The sequence below is a fragment of the Phyllostomus discolor genome, chromosome 10 (genome assembly GCF_004126475.2).
Source record: "Phyllostomus discolor isolate MPI-MPIP mPhyDis1 chromosome 10, mPhyDis1.pri.v3, whole genome shotgun sequence".
Taxonomy (NCBI): domain Eukaryota; kingdom Metazoa; phylum Chordata; class Mammalia; order Chiroptera; family Phyllostomidae; genus Phyllostomus; species Phyllostomus discolor.
Window position 1 is genome coordinate 85,784,112 of NC_040912.2, and position 21,862 is coordinate 85,805,973.

Genomic DNA, 21,862 nt, shown 5'->3' on the forward strand with positions numbered 1-21,862 from the left:
GGGGTGATTCTGAGATGTGATCCAATCTCTGGGCACGTATTTGTTTACTGCTATCGACAAAATCTCAGGCAGGAAATGGAATTCCTGATTTCCTCCCAATGCCGAAACCCTGAGGCTAAGCTGGGAATGCCCGAGAAGACCCCGCCCACAGAGCTGGCGGACCCTGCTCGGTGTCTCTGCGCCTCGGTGGTGCTGGCGTGGTGAGGCCGGGTGAGTTCCCTCCAGGGTGCAACTCAGGCGCCACTAGCTTCTTCCTCTCCCCCCAAGTCCACAAAGACACTTGAAAAGGCCCCTTCCTCACCTCTCTGCCCCAGAACGAGCAGGGTGATTGTGGGGTCTCCTGCTGCCCCCAGGAGAGAGCAGAACCACAGATTGCCCCTTCAGCGATCGAGAGGACGTGCCCCTGGGCTGCTGAAATCTCTCCACAGCAGTGCGGAATCGGGCAGTCTGGGGACCCCAAGTTTCTAAATGCAGCCCCCCACAACACCAGATATCTGAGGTTGATAGTACCAACACGCTAAGAAGCCCCGACTGATTTTATCTCAAACCCATCTCCCCCCGCAGACTGCTTGCCCACCAACGTGCCCCGCAGAGGCCGTGAGCTCTCGGTGGAAGAACCGAGTGTGACGGCTGCAGGTGCAGGCGGCCCTTGCACCACCACTGAGCCTCCTCGAGGCTGTGATTGTGCGGGAACGCCTGTGAGGGTGCAGCCGCCACGACCCCTCCGGGGGAAGGGAGGAGAGACGCCGATAAGGAATCTGCACTCAGGGGCCCACTCCAGGGAATTCAAACCTCAAGTCCCTGCCCAGCTGCCTCGGAAGCAGGGACTTCTACGCTGTGATTTCGAACACCCAGCTTCTCCTTTCTCTCTCTTGCAGGCTCCAGAGCCAGAGGGACTCTGGGACTGAAGTCAGGAAACCTGCTTCCTAATTAACTCGGGACTTTTAAAACGTTTAATTAAATTAAGTCATGTATTTATTTTTAGCTGCAAGACGTTGGCAAGTGCCCTCACCCTTCTGAGACTCGGTGTTCTCCTGTTTAAAATAAGAGACCTGCACTGTTTGGGCTCCAAGGTCCGACGTGACTGTGATTCTTTGATTCGGCATGGATCCTCATGTTTTCCCACGTGTGTGACCACCAGGGACTGCTGTGGGAGACACGCTGCAGCCATCTGATAATTACTGTCACTGGACATGGGGACAACACAGATCCAGAGACCGTCTGGTTGGAAGGGACATGAGAGGTCATTCCTGTACGTTTCAACATTGACATTGACTTGGAATGTGGTCATGTCAAAGAAAATGTTACCTATTTATTTCCTGCAATCTCCCAATGACGCCAGATGGCGGTAAAGGAACGTGTCAGAAAGTCCACCCGCCCTGGCAAGGTGCTCAGTTGGTGAGAGCTCCGTCCTCATAGGGCAAGGTTGCGGATTCGCTCTCCAGTCGGGGGTACACACGAGAATCAACCAATAAATGCTTAAGTAAGTGGAGCAACAAATCAACATTTATCACTCTAAAAATCAATTTTAAAAAAGAAGAAAGAAAGAGAGAGAGAGAGAGAAAGAAAAGAAGAAAGGAAAAGAAAGAAAGAAAGAAAGAAAGAAAGAAAGAAAGAAAGAAAGAAAGAAAAGAAAGAAAGAAAGAAAAGAAAGAAAGAAAAGTCATCCGTGTATCCAAGGCTCTGATTACCATGGCTGTCCTGGTCCAGGCCTATGGTCCTGGAATAATTATTAATATTAATTATTAATTAATATCCTCTCTTACATATTAAAGGGCCCATTTTGGACAATACTCTGTCTGATCATTGAAGATTCCAACACACGCTTGCTGCTTGAATCTGTTAGGTACTCATCACTGTGAGAGGGAGGTTTGCTCTGTCTGAAACACGCAGTAGTGGACAGGAAAGAGTAAAATTGGATGGTTAAGGCATCTGTCCCAACCCCTTGGATTGGGTTTGAGCCTGCAGACAGAAGCCTGGTGACATCCAGCTGATGGAACCAGTCACAAGCTGCAGAGTTTCTCTGGGCCCTAAGTAACCAGGTCAGCTCAGAGTTGATGAGACGATTCTTCTCCCCGTGGTTGTGTGAACTCCAGCCCTGACCTAGCAGCCTGAGGGCCGGTGGCTCTAACAGCACCCAGGAAACATCCCTGTGGGCTAGGCATGGTGCTCAGTGATGGCATTTCCATCAACAGCATTTGTGAGCAATTCCAGTATTTCCAGAAGCATTTCCAGAAGAAATAACTGGGCTGACTCTGAGCAGCTGCCTTTTGATTGAATTATACATTAGCGGAAGCCTACTTACTGAATTCTCCCCAAATAATGAGAGCCTTTGAGGGAGGCCTTAGGATCCTGCTATTAATAAGATGGAGCCGTAAGCCATGATTTGGACACTAAAGATGAACGTGATCTTATTGATCACTCAAAGCCTGGGGGGTTCTGGAGGCACAGGCTGCATCGCCTCGGGGTGCCCTGTAAACTCTACCAGGGTGGGATCGTGCCTCCTTCTTCTTTGGCTCTTCTTTCCACTCTTCCAGCAACAAGTGGGCTTTCCTGTAATTTCTATTCACTGCCACGGGGCAGGGAAGGAGAACAGAAGAGTGGAAGGAAGAAAGACCCCTCAAGCATCAGTAGCCCGTCACTGACTAAAGAGAATAATTCGGAGAGACGCACAGAATCAAAGGACATGAGGTGAGAGGGGGAGTTTGTCATTTTCAATGTTTGTTCTTTGAAATCGGCACTTACATTAAAAAACACAAATAGAATAACAAGAGATAAACAAAACAAGTTATCAACCATAAAACCATAAGATCGTTTCAGCTTGCAATGATCGCTTAGCTGAGATGAAGGAGGAAAGAAGGAAACTGAGTCGAATCATTTCCTGCCTCTAATTTGTCCTCTTTGCCCCAGCCACCCGATCTCTGCCTCCCTGTGAACCTACAGATCCCACCTGGTCACTCTCTCTGCTCAGCAGCACCAAATGGAAAGATAGCGTGGACCAACACAAGGGAAACAAACAAGCAAATGATAAGAAAATGTGCGTGGAGAGGGTAGAAGAAGGTAAAGGGGGAATAAACGGTGATGGAGGGAGACTGGACTTGGGGTGATGAACACACATTACAACATACAGATGACTTAATACAAATGGTACACCGGAAACCTACATAATTATATTAACCAACGTCACCCCAATAGATTCAACAAAAAATAAAACATGGAGAGGGATGGGGTGGAAAATGAATCACTCATCAACTAAGGACCAATCACGAAGGTGCTCATCTCCCTCAGCTTTACTGCACGACACTATACTAACACACATTGAGCCAGGCTGTTGGTATTGTTCTGAGAAGAAAAAAAAAAGGTGTCTTATTCCACTGATGTACAAGATCGCTTGTAGAGACCGTGGGATCCACTGGAGATGGTGACGTCACAGGAGGACCCGCCTCCTGGGTGGCAGCTGTGAGGCCGAGCTCCCTGAGCTGCTGCAGGCCGAGCTTCCTTGCGCTGCACGCGGACCCTCCTTGTGCCTACCTCTGCCATGGGCTCCACACTCCGCTGCTGGGTGCTCATCTGGCTCCTGGGGGCAGGTGAGTTCGGGGCTGACGATCGGCATCATGCAGAGTTGTCTGTGGTTCCTTAGCTGTGTCTCAAACATGCTCTGGCCCTCCGCGTGGCCCAAGACTTTCTGAAAGGTACTGACATGTCTATAAAACAGAGCTGCGATATGGGCCAAAAGCAAAACTCAGGTGAATTTTTAAAGGGACGGAGGAAACTCCAGAGCTATTTGCGCTCACCTTGGGTCGCCTCATTGTAAGCTACAAACTTCCTCTGCCGTTAGGACTCAGTCTCATGCCATCTCTTCTCCCCTGAGGTCCCGCGAATGCCAGCGTCACCCAGCACCCCAGACACCTGGTCGTGGAGCGAGGACAGGAAGCGACCCTGAGGTGCAGCCCCATGAAAGGCCACACTTATGTTTTCTGGTATCGGCAGCTCCCAGAGGAAGGGCTGAAGTTCATGATTTCCCTGCGGAGACAACAAATCATGGACAAGTCAGGAATGCCATCAGAACGCTTTTCTGCCACATTTCCCAAAGAGGGGCCCAGCGTCTTCAACGTCCAGCGGGCAGAGCCCGGTGACTCCACCGTGTATTTCTGCGCTAGCTCCTTGTCCACACCAGCTCAGAGTCACATCCTCCCAGAGCACAAACCTCCTCGGGGCCCCGCCCCCACGCAGCCACAGCTGGGGGAGGAGCCTCCCAGCCCGCGCTCCCCCATTCAGACTCTGCCCCGTGCAAAAGGTGACACAATTTCTGAAGCAAAATATTTATTGACTCACACTTCTCCTTTCTTTACTTCATAGTCTATTTCAAGTCCTCTCCGTGTTCGCTTTAAATACAGAATTTTATTGGAAAGGCAAGATAATCAAGCAAAGGAAATGCTTCTTCATTTTCCATAGGAGAAAATCTGGTTCCAGAAGTTTATGTTTCTTTCTCACACTCAAGAAAGTGGGGAGCTGGAAAAGTGAGAGAGAGAGAGAGAGAGAGAGAGAGAGGAAGGGGGAGAGGGAGAGGGAAAGAGGGGGAGGGGGAGGGAGAGGGGGAGAGAGAATATAAACCTATCAACCAGGGTCTGTGTACCTCAGAGGTTGAGCTTTGGGCACCAGGCTGAACAGCCTCTTACCCTTCTGGAACGATCCTGGTTCTGTGGCCTTGTGCTTGAGCTGCTATGTGACACCCCAGAGATGCAGAATATGGAGTTGGATATACCTGTCTGAGATGCAGGAGACTTGTCTGGCCCTCAAATTTTGCTCATGAGAAACATATCATCTCCACTTTTCGTTATCGCTTTGAATAATTCTTTAAATCTCATCACTGAACAGATGTTGGGAACCTAGAGAACAGTTTCTCCTCCTTTATTCCATGAAACAACTTCGGAAAATCAAAAGGCTGATGCATGCAAAGGCATTTCAAGTTCCTAGTACCGAGGATGCCCACCCTTACTGGGACGGATATAAACCACGCTGCTCTGCTCGGTTTCCTGCCTCTTCATTTCCTGAAATAGCTGCACACACTGGGGTTCCTCCCCTCCCTGCCCTGCAGGAGCAGGGGGAAGTGGAGAAACTGCCAGAGGACAGAGAGGGCTGGGGAGGGTTGGAGAGACCCCAGGAGAAGAGCCCCCATTCCTGCCTCCTTGGAGTCTGACCTGAGCCAGACTGGATGGGGAGAGGGTCAAAGTGCACTCCATTTAAAGGGCCAGGCACCAGACCTAAAGAGAAGGACTTGAGAATACTGAGTTTTGAGGGAGGAAAAAAAGTCAAAATGGAACGAAGAAGAGTCCTCTGGCCCTGGGTAGTGAGGGAAAAAAAGAAGAAATAGGGGAAATTTTAGAGTCCTGGAAAACAGATGACAACTATGAAATCACAGGACTCACACCACCCTCCACCCCATAGAAGCAAAACTTACAGAAGTGCTTAGACTTTGCTAGAACAATGGGATTAAACTGTATATATTATACAAGTAATAAAAATAAACAATAGAAACATAAAATCCATCAGATACAGAGAAAAAAAACACCTTCCACAAGAAACAATCTTGTGTCAAGAGAAAAATTTAAGCCTACCATCCAAACACATATATTCAAGCAAGCAGTTGAAGAAAACAAACCAGAAGATCAAATTTACAAACAGAAAAAGCAAAACAGAGACAAAAAATTTTTTTAAATGAAGTCAGGAAAGAAATGAAAGGAAAAGACAAACTTATCTAAGACATGAAGAATGCATTAATAGATACGCATGGAACACTCAGATGGAACTCTAGTTCAGGCCCTGAAGAAAAGAAGGCAAACATCTAAGAGACTATAAATGGCAACAGGAAACCAGCCAGGGAGAAGGTTCTGGAAAGAAACAGGGCCCTGGCGTGAATGCAGGATGGATGTGAGCAGAGCGGTACCCATGCAGTGATGGGACTAAGGATGCACGCTACGTTCTCACGGGACCCACTTGTCTCCAGGCTGCTGCCATGAGCAAACCCCACCTTCACTAGGAAGGGAGCAGCCAGCGGGCCAATCACAGGGAGACTCTGCTGGGAGTCAGCCACTCAGGCCAGAGGGAGGCACAAGGGGATGGGGTGCAGGGAGTCCAGGTCTCCTCCACTCTGTCTCCCCATCTGCACAGTTAGGGAGCCCGAACTGAATACTTCCCAGGTCTCTTCCCACTGTCTCTCTAGCCTTCTGCACATTCTGCACACACAGGCAGGGGGTCCCCACAGCTAAGTCTCCTGTCTCATTGGTCTTCCTGCAAGTGCCTGTAGCTACCAGGGGCCCCCTTCCCACTATGGGCAGCCAGGTGCTCTGCTGCGTGCTCCTTTGTCTCCTGGGAGCAGGTGAGTCCTGGGTTCAGGGAGCAAATTCCTGTCCTGAGGGTGCCACACTCCATGTCTAACTAAGCCTTTTCCCATAACAGCAATAGGAGTACCCTCCTGGGTTGTGTTTTGAGAATGTCCCTCTTTCTTCCACAGGCACATTGGGTGGCAGAATCACTCAGACCCCAAAATACCTGTCCAAGGAGGAAGGACAAGATGTGACCCTGCACTGTGAACAGGACTTTGGTCATGACTACATGTCCTGGTACCGACAGGACCCCGGGCAGGGGCTGAGGCTGATCTACTTCTCCAGAGGTGAAACCAGTGTTGAGGAGGGAGACCTGGCTACAGGCTACCGGGCCTCTCGGGAGAAGAAGGCATCCTTTCCTCTCACCGTGCCATCGACCAGGAAGAACCAGACAGCTGTGTACCTCTGTGCCAGCAGCTTAGACACAGTGGGGCACAGCCACCTCCTGTCTGTGCACAAATGGGTCCCCAGGGCTGCTTGCTCACCAGGTGGCAGGGCTCCGTTGTGCTCAGTCCCCGGCCCTGCCCACCTTCTTCCACCTCAGCCCATCCCCCACAGCAGCTGCAGCCATCACCTTGCTATGTGGAATGAAATGTTATTTCGGACATCCACTCCCTAGTCCTCTTTATCCACCTATCTGTATGTGAGGGAAAGAAAGACAGAGAGAGAGACAGAGAGAAAGACAGAGAGAGAGACGGGTTGATTTTACAAGTCAACTTTTTATTTTCTACTTGACCAAACACTGGAAAAGAGAAGTGAGCTGAAAATGATTCCACACGGGAAATAACAAAGCCCAGTGGGGAGGAAATGTGGAGAAGACACACACTATACCCACATGTCATGCAACGCACCCTGTGATCAGAGGTGTCAAGCAGGACAGGAAGGAGCACGTCCATTCTGTCTGGTGACACCAGGAAGGGCGTCAAAGAGGAGGCCAGCTGTGAGATGGAACTCAGATGAGGAGCAGGTTTCACCAGACGCACAAGCCTGGGCAGAGTGACATGGGCCTTGGGGGCTATGGCAGGAGGGGGTGATGTATCACATTGGGATGAAGGTGATGGCCACCACCCCCGGCATGGCCTTAGGGGAAAGCTGGAAGAGACAGTTTTGAACACAACTGAGTTTCTTGTTCTAGTGGCTCCTCCTTGTGTATGAGCATAAAAATACCTACTAGACTCCTTTAAATGTACACCTGGGCCTTAGAAGACAGAGTCAGACTCCAGGGAAACATTTGAAGGACTAATCAGCAGAGAGGTGGTCGGTATTACTTTGTGAATAGTCTTTGTGCTTTCAGAGTATTTTCTCCATTTCTGGTCTGCCATTGTATACTGAATGAAAAGGCCGGCGGTGTTAGTTCTCGGAACTGCATTTCTTCATGTATTTTTGTTTGATCTCATAATTCTGTTTCTAGAAATGAATGGCAGGCTGTTGTATTCAGACTAACCACCCCACGTCATGCAACAAAGCATGCTGGATTGGATATATTTTAAAACGTTCTTGTAAGTAATTACAGACCCCACTTACTCTGCACAGACTGGTGTTTCCTCAGGATCAGCAACCTATGGAAACATGCAGCAAATCCCTGACCATAACCTACAAAGCTTGCTCCACAGATTTTTATCACGATTCCCTCCCAAATTCTGTGTGAGCTTCGGCTTTCTTCTCCCACACATTCTGTGGAAGGTGGACGCACACAGATACTGCTGCAGTGAGCTACAGAGGTGGGAAAGAGACAGCGGCCCCTGAGTAGGATTTGAACTTGGAAGTGTGGTCTGATGGGCACTCTAAGCCGTCACAGCCACCAATGTTTCCTAACAAGTGTTAACAAACAAAGGAACAAACCAAAACATTGGGAGTGGGCTGGATCTAAATCACTTTGCGTTGACTCTTCCAGTCACATGCACAGACACTTGCAGATCAGTGGATTCCGGAGCCAGCTGCTGGCTCAGGGACGTCTGGGCAGTGGGGACACAGCCCCAAAGCTCCCTGCTCCCCGTGTGCGGGTCATACTCCGCAGGTGATGGGCTGGGGCCAGCTGTTTGTCCAATGAGAGAAGGAGATTAAGCAGAAGACAGTAAGAGACAGACAGTAAGAGACAGGCAGACTTATACTTCTTGGACATAACTAGAAGGGGTCCAGAGTCCCTCTTGTCACTAAAAAAATATACAAAAGAAAGCCTATGACCTTCCTGGATTTTAAATTTCCACTGTAAAACAGCTACACATGCACTTCAGATTTGCACAGCCTATTATAAGTATTGTAACCGCTTGCTTTTCCCTGATACTGAAAAGACGTCTCTAGCTGCCCAGGCAACTTCCTCATAGCCCCATGCCATGAGCAAGCCGTCACAGAGCTGTTGCAGGAAATGAATCCAAAGGGTGGAAAAATCACTAAGGTTTCCAGAATAAGTTTTAGGAAACTGTCCTATCTATTATTAACTAGGACAAAAAATGCATAGAAAAAATATAATCAAAGGAGGATAATATTTATTAGGTACAAGAAACATAATTTCTGAATTTAAACTAATCATGGAAGTCATAAGTAGCCAATAAGGCAACTCAGAAAGCCAACTTGTGACCTGTGTACTAACAGAAGAAATATCCCAGAATTCCGAGGAAACACAAAAGGATGTGAGAGGACTGTTGCGACCCAGCAGCTTTATCCACAGGGACCTCACACTGGAAAGCACTTGAATGCCCATCAACAGTGCAGTAGATCACTAGTGTCATATGTATGCAACAGAATAAAAGAGAGCAAATGTTTAAACAATATTTGCATAAACATGGATGGATGAATCTCATAAGGTGTTGAAGGAGAGAAGCCGAACATGCTGTAGGAGGTGAGACAAGCGTGAGCTGTCTCACAGGCACCAGTGGAGTCAGAGCTGAGTGCAGGGCTCAGCCCCCGATTACCAATGCTGTGGCTGCCCCAGCCCTTTAGCTCTTGTTGTGACCCCTAGAATCCCTGGGCAACACCCTCAGGACACTTTGAAAAGACACAGGTTTGTGGCTGACAAGTCCTGGAAATTATCCAGCACACCTGAGTCACAGAGCAAGGCTGCAGGTAGAGAGAGTTTGCAGGGCCCTGGGATCAGCTTTTCAGGATGGCCAGTGGGACCTAGTGTTTCCTGGACTCAGTCTGTATTATTGAATGTGAAGCAACAAAGCAGGAATGTAAAGGAAGGAGGAGGAATCCCAAGGATCTCAAAGTGGTCAGTTACTGAAATCAGCCCAAGAGCCCTAGAATGCAGGAGCCTGGGTGGGGCGGCTGGAGCTGAGAGCCTGCTGCCTGGGTCTTTATCTATCTGGTCCCCAGGCCTGGCCAGGCCCTGTGATCCCCACACAGCCGGCTTTGAAGTGGATGCCTCAATCAATCACAGCATGACTCAGGCATTTGCACCACAAAAACAAAAACAAAAAACTGTGGGGACTTTACACCACCTACTCTGAGGCCATTGTGACCCGGAAGAAGTGACCTTAATGCCATTTACTGCACAAATGCACTCCCTTCCTCACGTAAGTCTAACAACTCAACTTTAAGTCCCTTCGAAATCGGAAAAGCTGACCTTTGATCTTCTGGCTGCCTGTCCCGGACAGAACCCAATCACCGGAGACAGGGACTGGTTTTCTGGGCGCTTTATTCAGAAGGCTGGCGACCTGAGAAGACAGCAGATTTGTAAGACCCTTATGGACCATCTTACATGTCCTCCCAGTCAGCGTTTTGATAAAAGAGATGAAAATGACGGGGAGGGTTTTTGAGATTCAGGGAAAATTAAAGGAAGAACTGCAGCATTCTAACCCCGGGCAGGCGGGCAGTCCTCTGTCTATCCTGGAACTCGTAGGCTGGGATGTCCCCAGCTGTGGCCCAGGTGGTGGTCTCCAGCTGTGCCCCGGGGGTCCCTGTCTCTTCCAGGAGTGGTGAGCCCTCCATACCTGCACTTGCTGAGACAACAGCTTTATCATATGTGTTACCTACTAGGCTTATTAATTGTTTACCTTTAAACATTTTCCAACTCTTGAGTTCCCTATCACCTTCAATGTTCTAGGTCTCAGTGTATCACTATACAATTAGGAGTGGACTCAGAACATTTCCGAGGCCCCTTCCCCCACTGTCTGTCTGGTTCTCCAATAGGGAGAAAGACCAATGCACCTGCCTCATTGGGACAGATCCCCACCAGGGGGCAGAAGAGAGCACCCAGGGGATCTGGAAACACCCTCCCAGGTTCATCCATCCTGGGGGTGGAGAAAGGAAGAAGGAAGGGCTGGCCACACCTCTCTTGAGACCTGTGTGGTGGGAGGCCATCACCCAAGGATGCTGCTCCTTCTGCTGCTTGTGCTGCTTCTGGGGCCCAGTAAGAGCCTGATTATCTGAGTGGCTTGGGCGAGTGTGCGTGGGTGCTGGCATGAGTGAGGGGGTGGCTAGGGCTGGTGGACTTTCTATGCTAATAGCAAGGAGAGGAGTCAAGTGAGAGGTCACCAGTCAAGGCAGGAAGGGGCTTCTGATCCCAGGGAGTCTGACAAGAAGATCTCACCCATAAACGGGACTCTGGGGGCTGGAGAGAAAGGGGAGGGAGCAGGGGGCAAAGCCCCTGGTTTCCTGCCTGTGGTCAGCTGGGATGGTCCCGCTGGCCTCCTTCACGGCTCTGACCTCTGTCCCTGCAGGCTCTGGGCTCGGTGCTGTCGTCTCTCAGAGTCCAAGAAGGGTCGTCTGTGCACGTGGGACCCGTGTGACGATCGAGTGCCATGCAGTGGACTTTCAGGCCTTCACTGTGTTTTGGTATCAGCAGTTCCCGAATCAGGGCCTCGTCCCCATGGCCACTTCCAATGTGGGCTCTCCTGCCACACATGAGCAAGGTTTCCCCCAGGACAGCTTTCGCATCAGCCACCCAAACCAGTCTTTCTGGGATCTGACGGTGACGAGTGCGCGCCCTGAACACAGCGGCCTCTACTTCTGTGCTGCCAGTGACACAGCGCTGGGCAGACATGAGAGGCCCAGGCAGGAACCTCTGCCCCTCTCCCCTGCACCCAGCCCGGGGAGCCCTGTGGGAGGGGGTTTGGAGGGAGGGAAACCACAGCTCCTCTGAGGGAACCATCTGTGTGAGGAGAGAGAGGAGAGAGAATATAAACCTGTAAACCGAGTTCTGCGGAACTCCAGGGATGTGCTTCTTATACATAATAAAGAGTGGCAAACTCGCCACCCACCTCTGCCCCATAAAACAAAACTTACAGAAGCATTCACACTTGGCTAGAAAACTGGAAAATGACCCCATTAAACTGTGCATATTGTAGGCATCCCAACAGCATGACAATGCAGAAAAGGAACCAAGTCCATGGGACAGAGAAAAACAACCCTTTCCAGTGCCCCCCCATAAAAAAATCAGGTATCAAAAGTAAAACATAAGTCTACACTTCAAACAAATGTATTCAAGTGAGCAGTGGAAGATAACCACCCTAAACAACAAGTTGAAAAACTATGAACATAAAGGGCAAAAGCAGGGAGAGAAAACCTTTTTACTTGAACTCAGCACAGAAATGAAACAGAGGACACACTCATCTAAGAAACGAAGAATGTATCAAAAGAAACCCATGGAACACTCAGATGGAAATCTAGTTCAGGCCCTGAAGACAAGCAGGGAAATATATAAGAGATTAGAAAGGTCAACAGTAGATTAGAAATGCAAACCAGCCATGGAGAAGGTTCTGTGATAAAACAGGGCCCTGGCGTGAACGCAGGACGGATGTGAGCAGAGCAGTACCCAGGCAGTGATGGGACTAAGGATGCATGCTACGTTCTCACATGACCCACTTGTCTCCAGGCTGCTGCCATGAGCAAACCCCACCTTCACTAGGAAGGGAACAGCCAGCGGGCCAATCACAGGGAGGCTCTGCTGGGAGCCAGCCACTCAGGCCAGAGGGAGGCACAAGGGGATGATGGGGTGCAGGGAGTCCAGGTCTCCTCCACTCTGTCTCCCCATCTGCACAGTTAGGGAGCCCGAACTGAATACCTCCAAGGTTTCTTCCCACTGTCTCTCTAGCCTTCTGGCACATTCTGCACACACAGGCAGGGGATCCCCACAGCTAATTGTTTTTCCTCATTTGTCTTCCTGCAAGTGCCTGTAGCTACCAGGGGCCCCCTTCCCACTATGGGCAGCCAGGTGCTCTGCTGCGTGCTCCTTTGTCTCCTGGGAGCAGGTGAGTCCTGGGTTCAGGGAGCAAATTCCTGTCCTGAGGGTGCCACGCTCCAGGTAGAACTAAGCCTTTTCCCATAACAGCAATAGGAGTACCCTCCTCGGCTGTGTTTCGAGAATCTTCCTCTTTCTTCCACAGGCACATTGGGTGGCAGAATCACTCAGACCCCAAAATACCTGTCCAAGGAGGAAGGACGAGATGTGACCCTGCACTGTGAACAGGACTTTGGTCATAACTACATGTACTGGTACCGACAGGACCCCGGGCAGGGGCTGAGGCTGATCTACTTCTCACGAGCAGAAAACCTTGTTGAGGAGGGAGACCTGGCTGCAGGCTACCAGGCCTCTCGGGAGAAGGAGGCATCCTTTCCTCTCACTGTGCCATCCACCCGGAAGAACCAGACAGCTGTGTACCTCTGTGCCAGCAGCTTAGACACAGTGGGGCACAGCCACCTCCTGTCTGTGCACAAATGGGTCCCCAGGGCTGCTTGCTCACCAGGTGGCAGGGCTTTGTTGTGCTCAGTCCCCGGCCCTGCCCGCCTTCTTCCACCTCAGCCCACCACCCACAACAGCTAGGCTGTCACCATGCCGTGTGCAATGGAATGTTATTTCAGATTTCCAGTCCTTCTCTGTCTATTCATGCATCTCTCTATCTGTGTATGTGTCTGTGTAGGCTAAAAGGAGCACACATTAGAAAATGCTAGTCTCTTTCCCCTTCCTTTCTATCTGTGTAACCATTTATGTAGTATCCATCTATCTGTACAGAAGGGTAGAGAAAGAGAGGTTGATTTTGCATGTCAACTTTTTTTCTACTTTATCAAACCCTGGAAGAGAGAAAAGAACAGAAATGCTTCCTTTTTTCAGGAACATAGTAAAGCCCAGTGGGGAGAAAACCACGGAGAAGACAAATTCTGTAACCAAATGTCCTGTAATGTGCCCGTCAGTCAGAGGTGTCAGCCGGCCAATCCTGTCTGGTGACACCAGGAAGGGCTTCAAAGAGGAGGCCACCTGTGAGAGGAAACCCAACTGATGAGTAGGTCTCAGGAGATGGACAAGGCCAGGCGGAGTGATACAGGCCTTGGGGCTAAGGCAGGAGAGAGTGATGGTATCACATTGGGATAAAGGTGATCGCTACTCCCTGACACAAGGCCATAGGGGAAATTTGGATAAATTAGAGCTAAGTGACTCATCACAACTGAGTGTTCGGTTCCAGTGGTTCCTCCTTGGGTATCTGCATGCAGTACCTGCTCGACTCCTGTGAATGCACGGCTGGCAGTTAGAGGAGAGACTCGGGCTCTAGGGAAATATTTGCAGGATGGTCAGCAGAGGGGTGGTCAGTGTTACTTTGCAAATGGTCCTCATGTTCTCAGTGTATTTTGAACCCCAAGTATGTTGAACTAAAAGGCAGCTGTTACTTCTTCAAACAGCATTTGTTTACGTATTTTAGTTTGATCACATAATTCTGTTTCTAGAAATGAATGGCAGACTGTAGTATTCAGACTAATCCCCCACCATTACATACAACTGAACACACTGAATTGGATTTATTTTAAAGTTTTCGTGGAAGTGTTTACGGACCCCCGTCTGCTCTGGGTGGCCTTGTGTTTCCTCAGGATCAGCAAGTTCTGGAAACATGTAAAGAGTCCCTGACCATAACACACAAACTTTGTTCCATGCATTTTATTGTGATTTCTTCCTGAATTTACGTCAGCTTCGGCTTTCTTCTCCCACACATTCTGTGCCAGGTGGACGCACACAGATACTGCTGCACTGAGCTACAGAGGTGGGAAAGAGACAGCGGCCCCTGAGTAGGATTTGAACTTGGAAGTGTGGTCTGATGGGCACTCTAAGCCGTCACAGCCACCAATGTTCTCTAACAAGTGTTAACAAACAAGGGAACAAACCATAACGTTGGGAGTGGGATGGATCTAAATCACTTTGCGTTGACTCTTCCAGTCACATGCACAGACACTTGCAGATCAGTGGATTCCGGAGCCAGCTGCTGGCTCAGGGACGTCTGGGCAGTGGGGACACAGCCCCAAAGCTCCTGCTCCCCGTGTGCGGGTCATACTCCTCAGGTGACGGGCTGGGGCCAGTTTTCTGTCCAATGAGAGAAGGAGATTAAGCAGAAGACACTAAGAGACAGACAGCAAGAGACAGACAGCCTTATATTTCTTGGACACAACTAGAAGGGGTCCAGAGTCCCTCTTCTCACTAAAAAAATATACAAAAGAAAGCCTATGACCTTCCTGGATTTTAAATTTCCACTGTAAAACAGCTACACATGCACTTCAGATTTACATAGCCTCTTATCACTATTTTAACCGCTTCCTTTTCCCTGATACTGAAAAACGTCTCTAGCTGCCCAGGCAACTTCCTCATAGCCCCATGCCATGAGCAAGCTGTCACAGAGCTGTTGCAGGAAATGAATCCAAAGGGTTGGAATATCACTAAGGTTTCTAGACAAGTTTTAGGAAACTATCACATCTATTATTAAATAGGACAAAAAATGCATAGAAAAAATTTCATCAAAGGAGGATAATATTTATTAGGTACAAGAAACATAATTTCTGAATTTAAGCTAGTCATGGAAGCTATTAGTAGCCAATAAGGCAACTCAGAAAGCCAACTTGTGACCTGGGTACTAACGGAAGCAATATCCAAGGATTCCGAGGAAACAGAAAAGGACATGAGACGAACGTGCTGTCCCAGCAGCTTTATCCACAGGGACCTCACACTGGAAAACACTCGAATGCCCATCAACAATGCAGTAGATCACTAGTGACATATGTATGCAACAGAATAAAAGAGAGCAAAAGTGTAAACATCATTTGCGCAATCACGGATGGGTGAATCTCACAAACAGTGTTGAAGGAGAGAAGCCGACACGCTGTAGGAGGTGAGACAAGCGTGAGCTGTCTCACAGGCACCAGTGGAGTCAGGGCTGAGTGCAGGGCTCAGCCCCCGATCACCAATGCTGTGGCTGCCCCAGCCCTTTGGCTCTTTTTGTGACTCCTAGACTCCCTGGGCAACACCCTCAGGACACTTTGAAAAGACACAGGCTGCCCTGGCTGGCATGGCTGAGTGGACTGAACACGGGCTACAAACCAAAGTGTCACAGGTTCCATCCACAGCCAGGGTACATGCCTGGGTTGCAAGCCATAACCCCCAGCAAATGCACATTGATGTTTCTCTCAGTCTCTCTCTATCATCCTCCCTTCCCTCTCTAAAAATAAATAAATAAATGAAATCTTTTAAAAAAAATTAAGTCCCTTAAAAAAAGAAAAAGAAAAAAGAAAAGACACAGGTTTGTGGCTGACAAGTCCTGGAAATTACCCAGCACACCTGAGTCACAGAGCAAGGCTGCAGGTGGACAGAGTTTGCAGGGCCCTGGGATCTGCTTTTCAGGATGGCCAGTGGGCCCTAGTGTTTCCTGGACTCAGTCTGTATTGCTGAATGTGAAGCAACAAAGCAGGAATGTAAAGGAAGGAGGAGAAATACCAAGGATCTCAAAGTGGTCAGTTACCGAAATCAGCCCAGGAGCCCTAGAACCCAGGAGCCTGGGTGGGGCAGCTGGAGCTGAGAGCCTGCTGCCTGGGTCTTTATCTATCTGGTCCCCAGGCCTGGCCAGGCCCTGTGACCCCACACAGCCGGCTTTGAAGTGGACGCCTCAATAATCACAGCATGACTCAGGCATTTGCACCACAAAAACAAAAACAAAACTGTGGGGACTTTATACCACTTACTCTGAGGCTATTGTGACCTGGAAGAAGTGACCTTAATGCCATTTACTACACAAATACATTCCTTTCCTCAGGTAAGTCTAACAACTCAACTTTAAGTCCCTCCGAAATCGGAAAAGCCGGCCTTCGGGCTGCCCGTCCCGGACTGAACCCAATCACCGGAGACAGGGACTGGTTTTCTGGGCGCTTTATTCAGAAGGCTGGCGACCTGAGAAGACAGCAGATTTGTAAGACCCTTATGGACCATCTTACATGTCCTCCCAGTCAGCGTTTTGATAAAAGAGATGAAAATGAGGGGAGGGTTTTTGAGATTCAGGGAAAATTAAAGTAAGAACTGCAGCATTCTAACCCCGGGCGGGCGGGCGGTCGGTCCTCTGTCTCTCCTGGAACACAAAGGCTGGGATGTCTCCAGCTGTGCCCCGGGGATCCCTGTCTCTCCCGGGAGTGGTGAGCCCTTCATACCTGCACTTGCTGAGACAACAGCTTTATCATATGTGTTACCTACTAGGCTTATTAATTGTTTACCTTTAAACTAAACATCTTCCAACTCTTGAGTTCCCTATCACCTTCAATGTTCTAAGTCTCAGTGTATCACTGTATAGTTAGGAGTGGACTCAGAACATTTCCAAGGCCCCTTCCCCCACTGTCTGTCTGGTTCTCCAATAGGGAGAAAGAGCAGTGCACCCTGTCTCATTGGGACAGATCCCCAGCAGGGGGCAGAAGAGAGCACCCAGAGGATCTGGAAACACCCTCCCAGGTTCATCCATCCTGGGGGTGGAGAAAGGAAGAAGGAAGGGCTGGCCACACCTCTCTTGAGACCTGTGTGAGGCCATCACCCAAGGATGCTGCTGCTTCTGCTGCTTCTGCTGCTTCTGGGGCCCAGTAAGAGCCTGATTATCTGAGTGGCTTGGGCAAGTGTGCGTGGGTGCTGGCATGAGTGAGGGGGTGACCAGGGCTGGTGGACTTTCTATGCTGATAGCAAGGAGAGGAGTCAAGTGAGAGGTCACCAGTCAGGGCAGGTGGGGGCTTCTGATCCCAGGGAGTCTGACAGGAAGATCTCACCCACAAACGGGACTCTGGGGGCTGGAGGAAAAGGGGAGGGGACATGGGCGAGCCCTGAGTTTCCTGCCTGCGGTCAGCAGGGATGGTCCCGCTGGCCTCCTTCACGGCTCTGACCTCTGTCCCTGCAGGCTCCGGGCTCGGTGCTGTCGTCTCTCAGAGTCCAAGCAGGGTCGTCTGTGCACCTGGGACCCGTGTGACCATCGAGTGCCGTGCAGAGGGCATTCAGGCCTTGGTTGTGCTGTGGTATCAGCAGTTCCCGAATCAGGGCCTGGTGCTGATGGCGACTTCCAATATGGGCTCTCCTGCCACACATGAGCAAGGTTTCCCCCAGGACAGCTTTCGCATCAGCCACCCAAGTCTGAGTTTCTCAGCTCTGACAGTGACGAGCGCGCGCCCTGAACACAGCGGCCTCTACTTCTGTGCTGCCAGTGACACAGCGCTGGGCAGACATGAGAGGCCCAGGCAGCAACCTCTGCCCCTCTCCCCTGCACCCAGCCCTGGAGCCCTGTGGGAGGGGGTGTGGGGGCAGGGAAGCCACAGCTCCTCTGACGGAGCCATCTGTGTGTGGGGAGAGAGAGGAGAGAGGGGAGAGAGAGAATGACAATATAAAGTTATAAATCGAGGTCTGTGTTTCTCAAAGGTTGTGCTTGTATGCCAGGCTGTGCATCCTCTTGTCCTCCTGGAATAATCCTGGTTTTGTGGCCTGGTGGCTGAGCTGCTCAAGGACACCCCAGAAGTGGAGAAAATGGAGTTGGAGAACTGTCGGAAGTTTTGGAGACAGGTCTGGCCTCCAAAGTTTGCTCATTCGAAACATATCATCCCAACTTTTTGTTATCTCTTTGAATAATTCTTTAAATCTCATCACTGAACAGATGTTGGGAACCAATGAAATAGTGTTTCTTCTCCTTTGCTTTGATGAAACGATTTCAGAAAATTAAAAGTCAGAGACATGCAAAACCATTTCAGTTGCCTAGTACTGAGGATGCCCCCCTCACCAGGGCAGGTATAGACCACGCTACTCTGTTGAGCTTCCTGCCTCTTGACTTTCTGAAATAGCTGCACACACTGGCGTCCCTCCCTCCCTGCCCCGCAGGAGCAGGGGGAAGCAGAGAAACTGCCTGAAAATGGAGAGGGCTGAGGAGGGTTGGAGAGACCCCAGGGGACGTGCCCCACCCCCTTCCCATTCCCCTAGAGTCAGACCTGTGCAGCTGGAGGGAGAGGGTCAAAGTGCACTCCTTTAAAGGGCCAGACACGAAATTTAAAGAGATGGTCCTCTGAATACTCAGATTCAGGGGTATTGGGTGGGGGGAGAAAGTTAAAGGATAGGAAGAAAGCTCGTCAGGATATTGGACAGGTAAGAAGAAAAAGAACAAATAGGGGAAATTTTAGAGTCCTGGAAAAGAGATGACAATTATGAAATAAGAGGACTCATATGACCCTCCCCCCATAAAAAAAAATTCCAGAAGTATTTGGACTTTGCTAGGACAACGGGATTGAGCTGTGTATATTGTAAATATTATGAACATGAACAATAGGAATGTAAAATCTATAGGACAGAGACAAAAAAAATCATCTACAACTGCCTCCCTGTAAAAAACATCATGTGTCAAAAGTAAACCTTAAGTTTACACTTCAAATAAATATATTCCAGTGAGCAGTTGAAGATAACCATCCTAAACTAGAGTTCAAAAATTATTAATAGAAATGACAGAAAGAGAGAGAAAGAAAAAAATATTTGATAGAACTCAGGAAACAAAAGGAAGCAAAAGTGAAACTTATCTAAGACATGAAGAATGCATTAATAGATACCCATGGAACGCTCAGATGGAAATGTAGTTGAGGCCCTGAAGAAAAAGCAGAGAAATATATGAGACTAAAAATGGAAACAGTAAAGCCAGCCAGGGAGAAAGTTCTGGAATGAAACAGGGCCCTGGCGTGAACACAGGATGGATTTGAGCAGAGCGGTACCCATGCAGTGATGGGACTAAGGATGCATGCTATGTTCTCACGGGACCCACTTGTCTCCAGGCTGCTGCCATGAGCAAACCCCACCTTCACTAGGAAGGGAGCAGCCAGCGGGCCAATCACAGGGAGACCCTGCTGGGAGCCAGCCACTCAGGCCACAGGGAGGCACAAGGGGATGGGGTGCAGGGAGTCCAGGTCTCCTGCACTGTGTCTCCCCATCTGCACAGTTAGGGAGCCCGAACTGAATGCCTCCAGGGACTCTTCCCACCGTCTCTCTAGCCTTCTGCACACATAGGCAGGGGGTCCCCACAGCTAAGCGTTTTCCTCATTTGTCTTCCTGCAAGTGCCTGTAGCTACCAGGGGCCCCCTTCCCCCTATGGGCAGCCAGGTGCTCTGCTGCGTGCTCCTTTGTCTCCTGGGAGCAGGTGAGTCCTGGGTTCAGGGAGCAAATTCCTGTCCTGAGGGTGCCACGCTCCAGCTATAACTAAGCCTTTTCACATAAAAGCAGTAGGTGTACCCTCCTGGGCTGTGTTTCGAGAATCTTCCTCTTTCTTCCATAGGCACATTGGGTGGTGGAATAACTCAGACCCCAAAATACCTGTCCAAGAAGGAAGGACAAGATGTCACCCTGCACTGTGAACAGGACTTAGACCATAACGCCATGTACTGGTACCGACAGGACCCCGGGCAGGGGCTGAGGCTGATCTACTTCTCCCCAGCAGAAAACCTTGTTGAGAATGCAGACCTGGCTGGAGGCTACCAGGCCTCTCGGGAGAAGAAGGCATCCTTTCCTCTCACCGTGCCATCGACCAGGAAGAACCAGACAGCTGTGTACCTCTGTGCCAGCAGCTTAGACACAGTGGGGCACAGCCACCTCCTGTCTGTGCACAAATGGGTCCCCAGGGCTGCTTGCTCACCAGGTGGCAGGGCTCCGTTGTGCTCAGTCCCCGGCCCTGCCCGCCTTCTTCCACCTCAGCCCATCCGCCACAGCAGCTCGGCTGTCACCTTGCCGTGTGCAATGGAATGTTATTTCAGCTTTCCAGTCCTTCTCTGTCCATTCATGTATCTATCTCTGTGTATGTGTCTGTGTAGGCTAAAAGGAGCGCACATTAGAAAATGCTAATCTCATTTCCCTTCCTTTCTATCTGTGTAACCATTTATGTAGTACCTATCTATCTGTACAGAGGGGTAGGGAAAGAGAGGTTGATTTTACATGTCAACTTTTTTTCTACTTTATCAAACACTGGAAGACAGAAAAGAACAGAAAATGGTTCCTTTTTTCAAGAACATAGTAAAGCCCAGTGGGGAGAAAATCACCAAGAAGACAAATTCTGTAACCAAATGTCCTGTAATGTGCCCGTCAGTCAGAGGTGTCAGCCGGCCAGTTCTGTCTGGTGACACCGGGAAGGGCTTCAAAGAGGAGGCCACCTGTGAGAGGAAACCCAACTGAAGAGTAGGTCTCCCCGGATGGACAAGGCCAGGCGGAGTGATACAGGCCTTGGGGGCTAAGACAGGAGAGAGCGATGGTATCACTTTGGGATAAAGGTGATCGCTACCCCCCGAAACAAGGCAATAGGGGAAATTTGGATAAATTAGAGCTAAGTGACTCATCACAAGTGAGTATTCGGTTCCAGTGGTTCCTCCTTGGGTATCTGCATGCAGTACCTGCTCGACTCCTGTGAATGCACGGTTGGCACCTAGAGGAGAGACTCGGGCTCTAGGGAAATATTTGCAGGATGGTCAGCAGAGGGGTGGTCAGTGTTACTTTGCAAATGGTCCTCATGTTCTCAGTGTTTTGAACCCCAAGTATGTTGAACTAAAAGGCAGCTGTTACTTCTTCAAACCGCATTGGTTTACATATTTTAGTTTGATCACATAATTCTGTTTCTAGAAATGAATGGCAGACTGTAGTATTCAGACTAATCCCCCCTTACATACAACTGAACACACTGAATTGGATTTATTTTAAAGTTTTCATGGAAGTGTTTACAGACCCCCCTCTGCTCTGGGTGGCCTTGTGTTTCCTCAGGATCAGCAAGGAAACATGTAAAGAGTCCCTGACCATAACACACAAACTTTGTTCCATGCATTTTATCCTGATTTCTTCCTGAATTTACGTCAGCTTCAGCTTTCTTCTCCCACACATTCTGTGCCAGGTGGGTGCACATGGATACTGCTGTGCTGAGCTACAGAGGTGGGAAAGAGACAGCGGCCCCTGAGTAGGATTTGAACTTGGAAGTGTGGTCTGATGGGCACTCTAAGCCGTCACGACCACCAATGTTCTCTAACAAGTGTTAACAAACAAGGGAGCAAATCAAAATGTTGGGAATGGGATGGATCTAAATCACTTTACGTTGACTCTTCCAGTCATGTTTGCAGATACTGCTGGGATCAGTGCTTTCTGGAGCCAGCTGCTGGCTCAGGGGCTTCTGGGGCAGGAGGGACACAGCCCCAAAGCTCCTGCTCCCCGTGTGTGGGTCATACTGCACAGGTGATGGGCTGGGGCCAGCTTTCTGTCC

At 49.6% G+C, this 21,862-nt stretch overlaps 2 gene segments (V, D, J or C); both read left to right on the forward strand.

Moving 5' to 3' along the window:
- The first annotated feature begins 6,209 nt into the window (after positions 1 to 6,209).
- On the forward strand, positions 6,210 to 8,407 carry LOC114507389. The segment is given in 3 exon segments: positions 6,210 to 6,379; positions 6,515 to 6,833; positions 8,281 to 8,407. Coding segments are annotated over 3 exon segments (495 nt in total).
- A 3,914-nt stretch (positions 8,408 to 12,321) lies between these two features.
- On the forward strand, positions 12,322 to 21,566 carry LOC118496954. The segment is given in 3 exon segments: positions 12,322 to 12,577; positions 19,904 to 20,222; positions 21,500 to 21,566. Coding segments are annotated over 3 exon segments (435 nt in total).
- Positions 21,567 to 21,862: the final 296 nt, after the last annotated feature.